This window comes from Sitophilus oryzae, unplaced genomic scaffold (assembly GCF_002938485.1).
Source record: "Sitophilus oryzae breed Bouriz unplaced genomic scaffold, Soryzae_2.0 scaffold_172_pilon_pilon, whole genome shotgun sequence".
Taxonomy (NCBI): domain Eukaryota; kingdom Metazoa; phylum Arthropoda; class Insecta; order Coleoptera; family Curculionidae; genus Sitophilus; species Sitophilus oryzae.
Genome location: NW_022146424.1, coordinates 9,350,013 through 9,365,038, shown reverse-complemented (window position 1 = coordinate 9,365,038; position 15,026 = coordinate 9,350,013). Strand labels below are relative to the sequence as shown.

Genomic DNA, 15,026 nt, shown 5'->3' with positions numbered 1-15,026 from the left:
GCATATAATATAAACAAAATGGCGTTGCCTTATCCAGGCAGTATTATATTTCTTTATATTATTACATTGTAACTTATTACTAATCTAACAAGTATTCGTATTAATCAGTTTTATCTTAATTTTAGAATTCTAGAGATTGCCTAAGAGATTGACCTCGCCCCAATTCTCATCGATAGTCATTTCTCAGCCGTCTTTGACATCTTTTTTTCGATCATACCGTATATTTGAGTAGATTTGATAAACCTATTTTATTTTTCGTTGAGAGGATATCGCCCAAAATTAACTAATATTTTTCGAATCTTAAAAAGTTAGTCACAAAAGTCATTTTTTAGTATTCATGAATATTGATGATGATCATGATCGATTTTCTCATCTGAGGCAATTACCGCCACAACTACCGATGGCAAATTACATATAATGACACTTCCTAACATAAATACTGTTGATGCCCGACAAAATAAAATTATTTTAAACTATTTCGGCGTTACACAAGAGGAAGTAAAATTTCCCAATGCCATACTATTTAAAAGGACTTAAAATATTCAATTTTTAATAATAAATTTAAAAAAATGGAATACAATAGTTCACGCTTGTTGCTAATTGCGAGAGGTGGTTGAATGATTTAACTATAAACCTATAAAAACACAGTTTGTTGTATTCTGGTTAGTATTGGTGTTTACTAGTAGCAAGCACAGTAAATCAAAATGCATTTTAGTCTTTCAATACTTGTTGCAGGCGCAGTATTAGTAAGTTAATATTTATTTTTGGTATTTAAAATTGTTTTCAATTTTACTTTTATATATACATACAGGATGAGTCGTAAATAAGTGGAAATATTTTTAGGGCTAGTATATTTCAACCCCAGAAATCACGAAATCTATGGAGGGTTTTTCGCAAATTTTTTTAAACATTTTCGAAAAACTATAATCTTTAATTTTTAGTTAAAAAACATAATATCTTGATAATCTGGCAACATTAGGTAGTAGATTAAATTTACAAGAAGAAAAACCCAAAATAAATCCGGTGAATGACCGTAAACAATTAATTGAACACGTCATTCAATCCTAATTTATGTCATATACTAAAGTAGTATATCTCGCTTTTTTATCTGAAAAAATAAAAAAGTTGTAGGGGTGAGCCACTTTTGAGAAAACTTGGTATTAGTCGTGGCCTTCCTTACACCATAGATAAAAGAAAATAATCTTCTTGCCTTACAAAAAGTTTCGTAACTGACATTTTGAAAATTTTGCATTAGAGCGAAAAGAACGTCTTTTAGGTTGTATTCCGTTGCAAAACCAGGCGAACCAGACCGGTAAAGAGCAGTTTCTGAACAACAACGCAACGGTTTGATACGGAACAGTTTGGTAAAATACTGGAAACGTGAAATTTTAATGTTGACGTTTTCTAAATTTCAATACCTCTATTATAAAATTTATCTTTTATGCATTTTTAATGTACCTATTCTCTGCTTTTACGTTTGCTTCTTCTTTTCAATGGAGTTTAATATTGAAAAGTACTTTATTAATAAACTGTTAAACTCGTTAGACAGCTCAAGTGAAGATTTGCAGGTCCAATATTAAAACAGATTAATAATAAATAAACAAATATATTCAATATTTATATTTTTATAGCTTACAAAACATTCACAAATACTTGTTGTCTTGTTTTTCATGTTTTCTTTAAATGTTCCTGATGACTTTAAGAGACAATGGCTGCATGATAAGTTTAAATGGTCCTAAAAAGTAATTTTATGTAGCTTTACTGCCTACCTCCATTGCTTTTGGATGTAAATACAAAATATTATTTATTACAAATTTTAGAAATTAAATGAGAATGTCACTCGAACTTCAAATATTTGCTTTGATCTGTCACACAAATGACATTGATTGACAAACAAAACCAGAAAAACCAGCCTTCTCGCGCTGGTTAGTTTGATTACAGTTATAACTTATAACCGATTTTTTCAGGAACCGTGTTCCGTAATAAGAAAACTTTCCTATCATAACCAAGGTAAGCAACGGAATACACCCTAAGTAAAAAAATACCGAGGGTGTCATTCAAAAATCAAAAGCTGTATTCAATTATGATTATGCTGTTGAACAATATTCAAAAGCATTCAATCTTAATTTATGTCATATTATACTAACGTACTAAATCTCATTTTTTTCTTTGAAAAAATAAAAAAGTTATAGGGGTGAGAAACTTTTGAGAAACACCTGGGATTAGTATTTTTTACACTTTATGTTTTTGATTAATTACATTTTCAGGGATTTAATTATTAATTACATTTTCAGACTATTGCTGCCGCTCAGTTTCCTCAATACCCCCCTCAATTCCACGAAGGCCCACCACCACAGCCCTTCTCTCACCTACCCTCTCTACACAGGGGTGGTGCTCCTGGGGCTTACCAAAATCGACCACCACCCCATTTCAACCCTTTCGGTAACATTTACAACCCCGAAGGGCAGAAACTAACCTGCCGGATGGTGTGCGCCCCATCTGAAGTCGATGACGTCGAAACGGTCAAGAAACCAGAGAAAAAGAATGACAGCGACGAGAATAAGTTAGACAATAACGAATGAGTTGTTGATTATTGAAATTATTTCTAATGAAAATAAATACAATTTCTTTTGAGTATTCGATGATTTTTATTATTAAATTTTATTTTTATTTGCTGCGAAAAAGTTTTTAATTGGTTCAGATATGTCAGGTAAGAATATTTCTATTTAAATTTACATATACAGTATGTCCCCTGATTGTCTTTACAAGAGGAAAAACTTTTTTATTATTGATATTTTGAGAAAAATGCATTCTTTATAAATATTTTTGCTTGTTCTAAAATGGTTAATCTCGTTTATACTTTTCCAAATTTCCATACCATTTTAAAGGAAATTAAAAAAACCTGAAAATATGTCCTATAAATCAAAAAGCGTTTCTATCATAGACTTAAAATAAAATATTTTAAGTCTATGGTTTCTATGGTAATATTATATTTTCGATTGCTTATATTCGTTTTTCTCGGTACGGTATTGACGTCTGAGTTACAGTATGTACTAGGTTAAGTACATATCTACACAAGAAAATTATTTAGAATATAAAACAGGAACATGGTTTTCATGGAACTGATTTCAGTTATTCTAAAGTCGGAAAAAGAGAATGATGCATTTCCGCAGAGAAATTTTTATGATTTTGTGTTTGGGGTTTTTGGGCTTCTGTATACTGGATGTTTTGTAGTTTTTTATAAGTGATTTCAGGTAAATAAAAGTTCGCCCAAATATTTAACTATTTACGACAGCATTAATCTATTTTAAAGGGTATAACCGGATTAATATAGGAAATCTGCTTTGCGGCTTTTTTGACTCGCACTCAGCGGATCGATTTGGTGTCGAATCAAAATAATTCACCTAAATTTTTAGCTCTCTAACTCAAAGGGTTTTCGAGATTTTCAAAAAACCTGTTTTTTAATTTTATTTTTATTAAAAATCGGCTTTTCGTTTAAGAATCATGATCATATTATTTTTTCATGTCTTAGACTTCTAAGAATTAAAAAAAAAATCATTAATTAATTTTGAATTTTACTATAAAAATAAAAAAAAATAATTAAATACAAAAATAATATAATATTTCGGGTGCGTCTCAAAAGTGACTCACCCCTATAACTTTTTTATTTTTTCAAATAAAACAACGAGAGTTGGTATATATATGACATAAATTGGGTTTGATTGACGTATTCAATTGTTTTCGGTCACTTCCGGTTTCACCGGAAATGACTACAACTTTTAATTTTTAAATGGCACCCTCGGTATTTTTTTACTTTATTCGATAGAAAATGACACTCTGAATCGAATGACATATCATATGTCAATTTTTGACATAGTCACTCAAAAACAAATTCTATTTTAAATTTCAATCTAGAGTGCCATGGCTGTGTTAAAAACACTAATTTTTAATCAAGGAGCCTTGGAAAAATAGATTTGATCGTCTAATGTTTTTAGTGTCTTGTCCTAGTTAAAAGATGCCCAAATCGTATTTTTATTCATATCTCAATTTTTTCAAAGGGAACGAGGGTGGCTCATTAGCATATTTGGAAAAAGCATTTTTTTACGAATAATTTGATACCACACACTTGGGATTTTGAGTCAAATTGTCTTTATAAACCGCATGTTACAATTTCAAATAAACCATATGCCAAAATGTCAAAATTTGACATATGATATGTCATTCGATTCAGAGTGTCATTTTCTATGGAATAAAGTAGAAAAATACCAAGGGTGCCATTTAAAAATCAAAAGTTGTAGTCATTTCCGTTGAAACCGGAAGTAACCGAAAACAATTGAATACGTCAATCAATGCCAATTTATGTCATATACTAACATACCAAATATCGTTGTTTTATCTGAAAAAATAAAAAAGTTATAGGGGGTGAGCCACTTTTGGGACGCACCCGGTATATATACAAAATACAAAAAAATAATAAAAATAAAAAATATAGCAGTTAGTTTCTTTTATACCATACAGGGTGAGTCTTAAATAAGTGCAAATATTTGTAGGGGTAGTATATTTTGACCCCACAAAACGATGATGAGTTTTTTTCCCGAAAAAAAAATTGCGAAAATTTGGAATTTTTTGAAAAAATGTTGAAATTTATTTTAGTTTTTAGTTAAAAAACATAACTTCTTGATAATATGGCAACATAGGTAGTAGATTAAATTTACAAAAAAAAACAGAAAAGTTCCAGTGGTTCTCAAAATTTAAGCAAAAAATCAGTTTTTTTTGGACATTTTCAAAGTAAAATAACTCGTTTTTTTTAGACTAATATGAAAGACGGTAAAGAGAAATAAAGGTTTCTTTTATCGAGATCTACCAACCTTGAAAATATTTGCACTTATTTAAGACTCACCCTATATAACGCGCTTTCGCTTGTTATTCATTCTTAAAAAACACAGGATGAACGTCGAATCCATGTCGAATCTATTAAATGTGACTGATTAAAACTTTCAGAAATTATAAAAACGACGACAGATCTAATTGGCAGGCCAAGCCTGCAGGCCGGGTCCGAAAGCCGAATTCGAAAGCTGGTGTATGGGGGCCAATAATTCCTTACGATATGATTGAGTATTTTTATACATAAGAGCGCAGTTTTGCCTTGAGGAAAAACTGTATGTACGTGGCTACCTTTAAGCCCTGGAAATTACAATATTAACCATATCGACATTCCTACAAAATAAAAAATCAACAATAAAAAGAAATAATGATTTATTTTTTGTAATAGAATAAAAAAACAAGATAAATAGAACTGAATCCAGCGCATGGCACTGTCCGACGTCGGTATCGATCTGCTTTTGCCGCAAAGGGACCGAAAATCAGAAAAGTCAAGCCCTTAACGTCGCGATAACAGATATAATATGTTTTCCTGTTTTTTTATACTGTAGTGGTCTAAGTTAGCTTGTTAAAAATCTTTTATACGCTGTTATTTAAATCGTTAATTGACAAGAACGCTTGAGGGGAACATGAGATACAGAAAATATGCTTATATCACGGTGTTTTTGTGCGTGTGTTCGTTGGGACTGGCACAGGACGAAAGCAGAGATACCAAACAACACCCGGAATTATCCAAAGTGTAAGTTTAACTGAATGAAGGATTTAATGTAAAAATTTAAGGCTCAACTTTCGTTTAGCTGAAATCTGTTATATACAAAAATTTTCCTGCGGAAACGTGTCCTTTTTAATTTTCAGACTTTAGTATAGCCGAAATCTGTTACATCAAAACTAGTCTTCGCGTATGTTTTAGATATTTTTCTAAACATAAAAACACATAAAAGTGTCTGCGGAAATTTTTTATTTTTATTTTACATGAAAAAATGCTTTGACTTTGATCAGTTACATGAAAAATGAACTTATATTTGTTTTATACGAGCCTTTACGAGCAACGAAATACAAAAAAATTCCTGCGGATATGTGTCAATGTCATTTTGTGCACTTTGTTTTTCATACATTTTTCAGTTTAGAAATTTACGGGACCCGGGAGCGAATAGGGGTGGGGTAAAACATCTTTCGGAGGACAATTCTTATAGAATAGATAATATATGTTAGCGTGTGTTCTGTGAATATATGTAGGTTCTTGTAAACTATAAGTACCTCGGAATGTTGCACTTATTCTTGTTTTTTATTAAAGCTTTACGTAAATAGGGCTGATTCAAAACAAAAAATCATTGGATCATGCAGTTTTCTTTTATATTTTAATAATTAACTGTGATTTTGCAAAAATATTAGATTGGTTAGCATTTGGGTTGCTTTGGTTAGCTTTTCTTTGTGGAGGGTGTTAAGCTGTGGTTTTTATATTTTATAATTAACTGTGATTTTTGCAAAAAATATTATTAGATTGGTTAGGATTTGTGTTGCTTTGGTTAGCTTTTTCTTTTTGGAGGGTTGAGCTTTGGTTTTATATTTTAATAATTAACTGTGATTTTGTAAAAATATTATTAGATTTGGTTATTAGATTTGTGTTGCATTTTTGACACTTTAAATTTTCTTTGTTGGAGGGTGTCATCCTGTGGTTTTATATTTTAACTGTTCTATAACATGTGATTTTTGCCAAAAATATTATTAGATTGGTTAGATTTGTGTTGCTTTGGTTAGCTTTTTCTTTTGGAGGGTGTCAAGCTTTGGTTTTTATATTTTAATAATTAACTGTGATTTTGTAAAAATATTATTAGATTGGTTGGTAAAACATCTTTGGTTAGCTTTTCTTTGTGGAGGGTGTCAAGCTGTGGGCTTTTATATTTTAATAATTAACTGTGATTTTTGCAAAAAATATTATTAGATTATTAGGATTTGTGTTGCTTTGGTTAGCTTTTCTTTGTGGAGGGTGTCAAGCTTTGGTTTTTATATTTTAATAATTAACTGTGATTTTGTAAAAATATTATTAGATTGGTTAGGATTTGTGTTGCTTTGGTTAGCTTTTCTTTGTGGAGGGTGTCAAGCTTTGGTTTTTATATTTTAATAATTAACTGTGATTTTGTAAAAATATTATTAGATTGGTTAGGATTTGTGTTGCTTTGGTTAGCTTTTCTTTGTGGAGGGTGTCAAGCTGTGGTTTTTATATTTTAATAATTAACTGTGATTTTGTAAAAATATTATTAGATTTATTATTAGATTGGTTAGCATTTTAGACACTTTTAATTTTTTTTTTTGGTTCAAAAGTGCTTCATCCAAGGATTTTTTCTTTTAAACTGTTCTATAAGCATAGGCATACTTTCTGTCAAAAAACTGTGCCAACCTCCCCGGCTATTCCGCACATTTCTTTTGGTGTTTTTATAGTGGAAAAAAACTAGCGTAAATGTAACCGATTTCGGCTATTCTAAAGGTAGAACATTTTTTATATAAAATGAAAATAAAAAGTTTCCGCACAGTTTTTTTTGTGTTTTTTTAATCGGAAAAATGTCTAAAATTTAATACAAACATTGATATAAATGTAACAGATTTCGGCTATTCTAAAGTCAGAGCATTTTTTCTAATCAGTGCATATTCTAAAGTCTATTAAATTTCTTCAGAAAATCGATACAGTTTATTTCCGCATGAAAATTTTTATTTTCCTCAATTCGTGAATGCTCCTAAAAGGCAAAAATTATTTAATTTTTATATAACTGATTTAAAGTCTAATAAATTTCCTTAGAAAATGAAAACAGCTTATTTCCGCAGGAAAATTTTTATGTTTATATATTCAGAAAAAATATTAAAAATAAAACGCAAAATGTATTTTTTTATGGCAGAATTCATTTATTCTCAAGTGCGAAATTTTTGGAAATTATCTACGCATTTCCGCAATAAAATTTGTGTTTTCCGTGGTTCACAGTAGCTTTTTAAAGACATTTTTTTTACTAATAACTGATTTCAGCTAAACGAAAGTTGACCCAAATTTAATAAAGGGTTCAGCCGGATTATTATAGGAAATATTCTCCCGGGGCTTTTTTCACCCGCACTCAGGGGATCGATTTGGTGTCATATCAAAATAATTCACCTAAATTTTTAGCTCTTTAACTCAAACGATTTCGAGATTTTCAAAAAAAACTGTTTTTTTCAATTTTATTTTTATTTTTATGGTAAAATTCAAAATTAATTAATGATATTTTTTTTCTAACTCTTAGGGTGGCTGTAACGACGTCCCTTAATCCTGCTGTTAAAAAATAACAATGGGTTTTTATACAGGGTGGTCCGAACTGTATTCCGGAAACTTCAGCAGCATATTCTGCAGATAAAAATAAGTAAAAAAGTTCGTATAAATGTATGTCCTAAGATGCTTAGTTTCAGAGATACAGGGTGCAGAAGTTTCACTTTTATTTCGATTTTTTCTAAATAATATCTAAAGGAACGTCAATATTTGGATGAAAATTGGGGTCTGGGAGTTTTTTGACATGAGAAATTTGATTTTGATGTCAATATGACTCATACTAGTAGAGGGCGCCACCTACATGTGTTTTAACTGTTTTGAAGCGTAATAACTTTTTTCCGTACCTGTATAAAAGTACCGAGTGAAAAAATATACATCTCTGTGACTTTTTATGTAAAAAAATATCTCTTTGTAAAAATCGCTACGAGCAACCGTTCTTAAAATATTTAGAATGGAAATAGTCAATACATGTCATTATTTACGAAAAATAAACACTTTGAGTAGATAGTTATTTCACTGAAATAATAAATATGGAAAATTTTTCTTTTTTTAAATTAATCATAAATTTTTCTGCAAAAAATGATGATAAAACAGTTTCTGTTGAACTTTTGGCACAAAAACATTTCAAATATATGATTTCAGTCGAATAACTATTTGGTCAACATGTTTAATTTATGTCAATGATGACAGGTATTGATAATTTCGATTCCAAATATCTCTAAGACCATTACTCGTAGCGATTTTTACCAAGAGATCTTTTTCACGTAGAAAACGTCGTAAATGTATATTTTTTTACTCAGTAGTTTTATACAGGTACGGACGAAAAGTTATTACTCTTTAAACTAGTCAAAAAACATGTAGGTGGGCACCCTCTACTAGTAGGAGTCATATTGTCATCAAAATCAAATTTCTCATGTCAAAAAACTCCCAGACACCAATTTTTATCCAAATATTGACGTTACTTCAGAAATTATTTGGAAAAAATCGAAATAAAAATGAAACTTCTACACCCTGTATCTCCGAAACCAAGCATTTTAGGACATACATTTATACGAACTTTTTTACTTATTTTTATCGGCAGAATATGCTGCCGAAGTTTCCGGAATACAGTTCGGACCACCCTGTATATAAATAGCAGCTGTTATGTTTTAACAGCAGGATTACGGGAGGTCGTTGCAGCCACCCTTAGAAGTCTAAGACATGAAAAAATAATATGATCATGATTCTTAAACGGAAAGCCGATTTTTAGCGGAGGAAAGAAAATTAAAATGTTCATTTTTTTAACCTTTGTAAAATGGGGGGCTTCGACTTCTTATAACAATAATTATTATTTATTGTTCATCATCCAAAGCACGCTTGATCATGTTTTTCAATACCACGACTTATTCATAAGCAGCCTGTCGATTTACCATCACTTACATGGAAATTCATTAAACTTTTGATTCTGATCAATACTGTATCTTATTTGTTAAACATTTTGATTTTATTTTAAGTGCTAATAAGTAGAAAGTTAATTTAATTTTTTTTATTTCTGAATTAAGGCTATTTATTATATATTTTTTTATATATCCTTATATTTGTAGGGTCAAAAATTGGGCTCAAAAATTAGGTGGAGAATTATGGCACTTTGGTGAATTAGTAACTAGACGACATAGGGTAAAAGAAGTAAGTATAGAACATGGTTGTATCCTTAATATAAACTTACGTGCATAGAAATCGGCCCACTGTGAACTATTGGTTTTAACTGTGTCTTTTAAAATCTATTTATCAGAGCAAGTAAAAAATATGAGCTTTTTCAAAGACAATTTAACATACTTTAATATGAGTATAAATTTATTCAGAGTACTTATCGTTTATATGCGTAGCAACGGGTAAACAAATGAAAGGTATTTGTGTTGTGGTGACAATAAGAATAACAAACTTGTCAAATATTGCAATTACTACCTTTGTTATCGAAATTTTCACACTGTTCTTTTATTATTTGATTAGTTGTGTTTCACTGTTTGATTAGTGTTTCAATTAATGTATACATCACCGGAAAAAGCCGCCCAAGTCATCGCTTTAATCGAAAATGGAGTTAAACAGAGAGCTGTAGCTCGGCAACTACATATGACATGCGGAGCGGTTCGAAGAGTGTGTGAACGATATGACGAGACTCGATCCTTTCTAGTAGGCGACCTGGAACAGGTAGAAAGAAACATACAACGGATCGTGATGACCGCTTTATTATGTCAACAATGTTGAGAAATCGGCGTTTTAATGCTATTCAGGTGCAACAACAGCACCGTGAAACACGAGGAGTGACTATTAGTCAGTGGACAGTAAGACGAAGACTAAAGAAAAGTAACATGATCCCCAAAACACCCGCAATTGGTCCAAAACTTGCCCCAGCTCATCGTAAAGCACGCCTGCGTTTTGCACGGGAACATCTGAATTGGATACTAGAACAATGGGAATCTATTTTATTCTCAGATGAGACCAGGATATGCCTCTATGGTAGCGACCGAAGAAGAAAAGTGTACCGGAGGCCAGGTGAGCTATTCGCAGAATGCTGCATTGAGGAGCGGATTGCTTATGGAGGTGGTTCCTGCATGATCTGGGGTGCAATTTCTATGACTGCGCGAACCAACCCAGTTTTCATCCATTGGGGCGACCGTCGCGTCGGCACGGGAGAGGAAGTTTAACTGGTGCTAGGTATATTGAGGAGATTTTAGCAGTTCATGTGGTACCTTACGTCGACTACATTGGAAACGAATTCACTTTTATGCATGACAATGCGAGGGCACACACATCAAGAATCGTACACAGTGGCGGATACAGAGGGGGGGTCCATGGGGCCCGGGCCCCCCTAAAATCTATAGTTTAAGTCAAATATTGGGCTTTTGGATTAAAAATGGTAACCTAAAAAGCATATTCTACATAATTTTTTATTTTGGGCCCCCCCTAAAATAAATTCCTGTATCCGCCCCTGATCGTACACGATTACATTTCAGAAGTCGGTTTTCGGGTTATGGAATGGCCTGCATGCTGGCCATTCCAGACTTAAATCCGATAGAACATTTATGGGATGAGCTAAAACGAAGAATTCATTCTAGACGAAGAGCCCCAACTTCTATTCCAGAGCTCATTGTTGCAGAAGAGGAAGAGTGGCTTAATATCATCCAGCAAGAAACATATCAAATTTGATCGAATCTATGCCAAATCGTATGGGAGATGTTGTTAGAGCAAGAGGGGCTTATACCCATTATTGAAAATTTAGTTTAGTTAATTGTCCATACATAAATAAATAAATAATAACATACCTCTTAGTAATAAAAAACGATAATTTGTTTCATGCATTAATTTAATAATTTTAATCCAAAGAAACCAAAATACAAATTAATATCTCTAAACTCTTTTCAAAGAATATGAAATTGTCTTTCAAACAGCATATATTTTTTCTTAATCTGACAAATAGATTCTAAAAAATATATAGTTAACTTCAAAAGTTAGCCTTGGGCCGATTTCTATGCCACGCAAGTGTATAAAATACTATACCTAGCGGGTGTTTCTCAGAAATATCTCTATAACTTTTTTACTTTTTTAGATAAGTAAACGAGATTAGGCACAAATCAAAATTAATTAATTATTGTTTTCGGTTGGTCACTTCCTTGACTTCCTGTTTCACCGGAAATGACAACAACTTTTGGTTTTTAAATAGCATTGTCGGTATTTTTTTCTTTATTCGATAGAAAATGACACTATGAATATAATGACATATCACATGTCAACTTTTGACATTCTCGCTTAAAAAAATAGTATTTTAAATTTCAATCCGGAGTGCCATGGCTGTGTAAAAACTTTTTAATCAAAGAGCCTTGGAAAAATATATTTGATCGTCTAATGTTTTTCGTGTCTTTTTGTGGCCGGTTAAAAGTTTTTAATCAATTTTTAATCATAACTCAATTTTTTCAAATAGAACGAGAATGGCTTATTAGCATATTGAAATTTAAAATGCTATTTTTTAATTCGCAAAATAAAAATAATAGAATGTCAAAACTTGATATATGATATGACATTCTATTCAAAATGTCACATTTAAAAATTAATTGTAGTTGTTCTCGGTAAAACAAATGACCGAAAACAATTGAAATCCTAATTTAGGTCATATCCTAACATATCAAATCTCGTTTCTTTATCTAAAAAATAAAAAGTTATAGGGGTGAACCATTTTTGTGAATCGCCCGGTATAATATTATGTATTTTTAGAGCTTTAAAGATACCACAATAGTAGTAGAAGATGGAGAAACACTATTGGCGGCCATCCATGAGAATATTTCTAGTATGATGAAACAAAAAGTAGAAGCAGTTAAGGTAAATTCATCACTACATTGCTTTTTTTTTTCAAAGTTTAAAATTATGGGGCTATATAACTTTTGATGAAAAATGATTACAAGACCACACCCAAAAATGAGTTTTTTTGACTTTTAAATCGTCAAAACTACCGTATAACCGAAGAAAGGCGTCAGCGAGGGCTACGAAATAAAGATCGTTGTCATTTTATAGCTTTAGATGCCTATTCAGCTTACAATGCCCTGTTAGTAGACCCACTACAGCTTTGACTGTCTTTCTGTCTTTGCTTATCAGGTGATCAGGTCTGCTGTGAATTTTGGCGAATGTTCTACTACTGGTGAATTTCTTCACCATAAATGTACTAAGCACCAAACATATTTTTCACTGTTATTAACTAAAAAAGTTTTTTTGTCTTCCTCTGAATATATCATGTAACTTTAATATGTTTGTAGGCATAGGATCGATAGTAATTTTTCAAAACAAATAAACTACTATATAATACTACCTACTACTTGTTGTTTTTCCAGAGAATAATGGATATTGCAGAACAAGCAGCTCAAGCACAGAAAGAAGACGATATAGACTACAATTTCCAATTTTACAATGCCAAAAATTTAACCAACTCAGCACCTAATATGTCTGGGTCAGATGAAAATGAGGTAGATACTACTATAACTTCTTATTTAGCATAAACACGAATATTAGTTGTAATCATACTTTTGTTATAGATTGATTTACACTTGCCAAGGGAAGTAAAATATGATGAAACCGTTATGGCTAGTAATATTTATGGACAGAGCTACCAGCTTGATGAAATGGATGGTTACCAGCAAGATCAAGATTCTCCTGAAAGCGATGCTTCAAATAACGATGATTTTTTGGAAGAAGAAAACAAGGTTAATTTACAGTAAACTAAACATTTCATTTATAAATATTAAAGTTGAACAATCTAGAAAAGTGTTTTATGTTATCTACGGAATCTACTTTCATTAGTACTGATTTTTTTTTATTATTTTCAGATAACTGATGATTTAGCAGAAAAAGATCCGCAGGCTAGCCAAACTCAGTCGATAGATAAATCAAAATTACCCCTGTATAGAAACAGGTTTTTCTATAATATACCTGTTAATATAAATCATAGTGCCGTCCATGTTCCTAGCAATGTTTATGAAAGATGTAAGTTATAATTATTATTGGTATATATATTTACTTTATTCTGTGAACAATTCTCCCGAGGGGTGTCTCACTTGAGTTAAAAATGCACATGTACTGCCAAAATATAATTTTACTGCCAAGCGATTGACTGCGAAGAAGAGTGACTATGTCTGCCAAATACTGCCAAGAAAATATATACATGTAATTATGATGTAATTCCAACAGTGAGACACACCTCGGAGACACCTATATGACACCCCCATGACACTAGAAAGAATACAATCATTATTTTCAGCTAAAGACGTGATAGCTGGCATAAAATGGTCAGAAGAATTAGATAAAACATTTAGAAGCAACTACGATCTAGATCCCAGTCTATCCTGGCAGTACTTTGGTAGTTCCACAGGTTTTATGAGACAGTTTCCTGGTAAGTTAAAGAACCATTGCTTTAATTATTATATATACAAAGTAATTTTAAAATTTCAGCCATGATTTGGTCACAGGAACCAATTGATTTATTCGATTGCCGTACTAGATCGTGGTACATTGAAGCGGCATCGTCTCCCAAAGATATTGTCATTTTGGTTGACAGATCTGGATCAATGACAGGTAAATAATGTTTTGATAAACTTTTTTTTTCAAACGTCACAAAAGTATTAATTTTTGCGACGTGATTGACAATATAAAAAGTTATTTTAACGCCTAGACATAAAGGTAAAGCACTTTTACGCCTAAGCACAAAAGTACGAAAATATATTATTAAACTGACATAAAGTGTCAAATTCAACGAGCATAACCATAGTATTGCGATATATAATTACATACAAGGTAATACTTTTAAATCTTTTTATATTATTTGGAACGTTTGAAATTGTTTAAAATAATATTTGTGGCATTTGAAAAAAATAGCATGTTCTATTTGGAGTAAAAATGACTTTTTGTGGCTTGCCTTCAAACGTACAGCCTCACCACAAAAAGTGTCATTTTTAACAACATACTATTAATTGTCAAGTAACGTGCCATAAAAAACGGCATCAGAGTTGGTTTTGAAATGAAGATCTATGCCATTTTATTTTTAAAATTTAACAAAGAATGTTTCAATCGTCATTTCTCAGTCAACTTGATGCCGTTTTTCTTCAATCGTACTATATAGTCTAAGCCCGCGGTTACATTGGACGCGGGTCCGTGCGTTTTTTTAAACGTGCGAGCTCTGACGGATTTTACTCGCACCACTATTTTATTTTAGTGGTTACATTAGATGCGCGTTCTTGGTGTCCTGTGTGCATATACATATCAAATCTATACGGATCATCGCCTATCCCTGCAATGTGTTGGAGTTGAAGCCGAGTTAGAGACAACTAGATAAGCG

At 31.6% G+C, this 15,026-nt stretch overlaps 2 protein-coding genes across 2 annotated transcripts in view; both read left to right on the top strand.

The window, feature by feature from the left end:
* The first annotated feature begins 608 nt into the window (after positions 1-608).
* On the top strand, positions 609-2,637 carry LOC115881535. Its single transcript, XM_030899070.1, has 2 exons — positions 609-746; positions 2,295-2,637. The coding sequence occupies exons 1-2, from the start codon at positions 705-707 to the stop codon at positions 2,580-2,582; spliced, it is 330 nt and encodes a 109-aa protein (XP_030754930.1). The 5' UTR covers positions 609-704; the 3' UTR covers positions 2,583-2,637.
* Positions 2,638-5,316: 2,679 nt separating this feature from the next.
* Positions 5,317-15,026, top strand: part of LOC115881537 (voltage-dependent calcium channel subunit alpha-2/delta-3-like) — a 40,845-nt gene continuing 31,135 nt past the window's right edge. The window contains 8 exon segments of the mRNA XM_030899072.1: positions 5,317-5,620; positions 9,754-9,835; positions 12,419-12,523; positions 13,030-13,161; positions 13,231-13,398; positions 13,522-13,678; positions 13,953-14,084; positions 14,144-14,266. Of these exon segments, the coding sequence (XP_030754932.1) occupies positions 5,511-5,620; positions 9,754-9,835; positions 12,419-12,523; positions 13,030-13,161; positions 13,231-13,398; positions 13,522-13,678; positions 13,953-14,084; positions 14,144-14,266 (1,009 nt within the window). The 5' untranslated portion in view covers positions 5,317-5,510.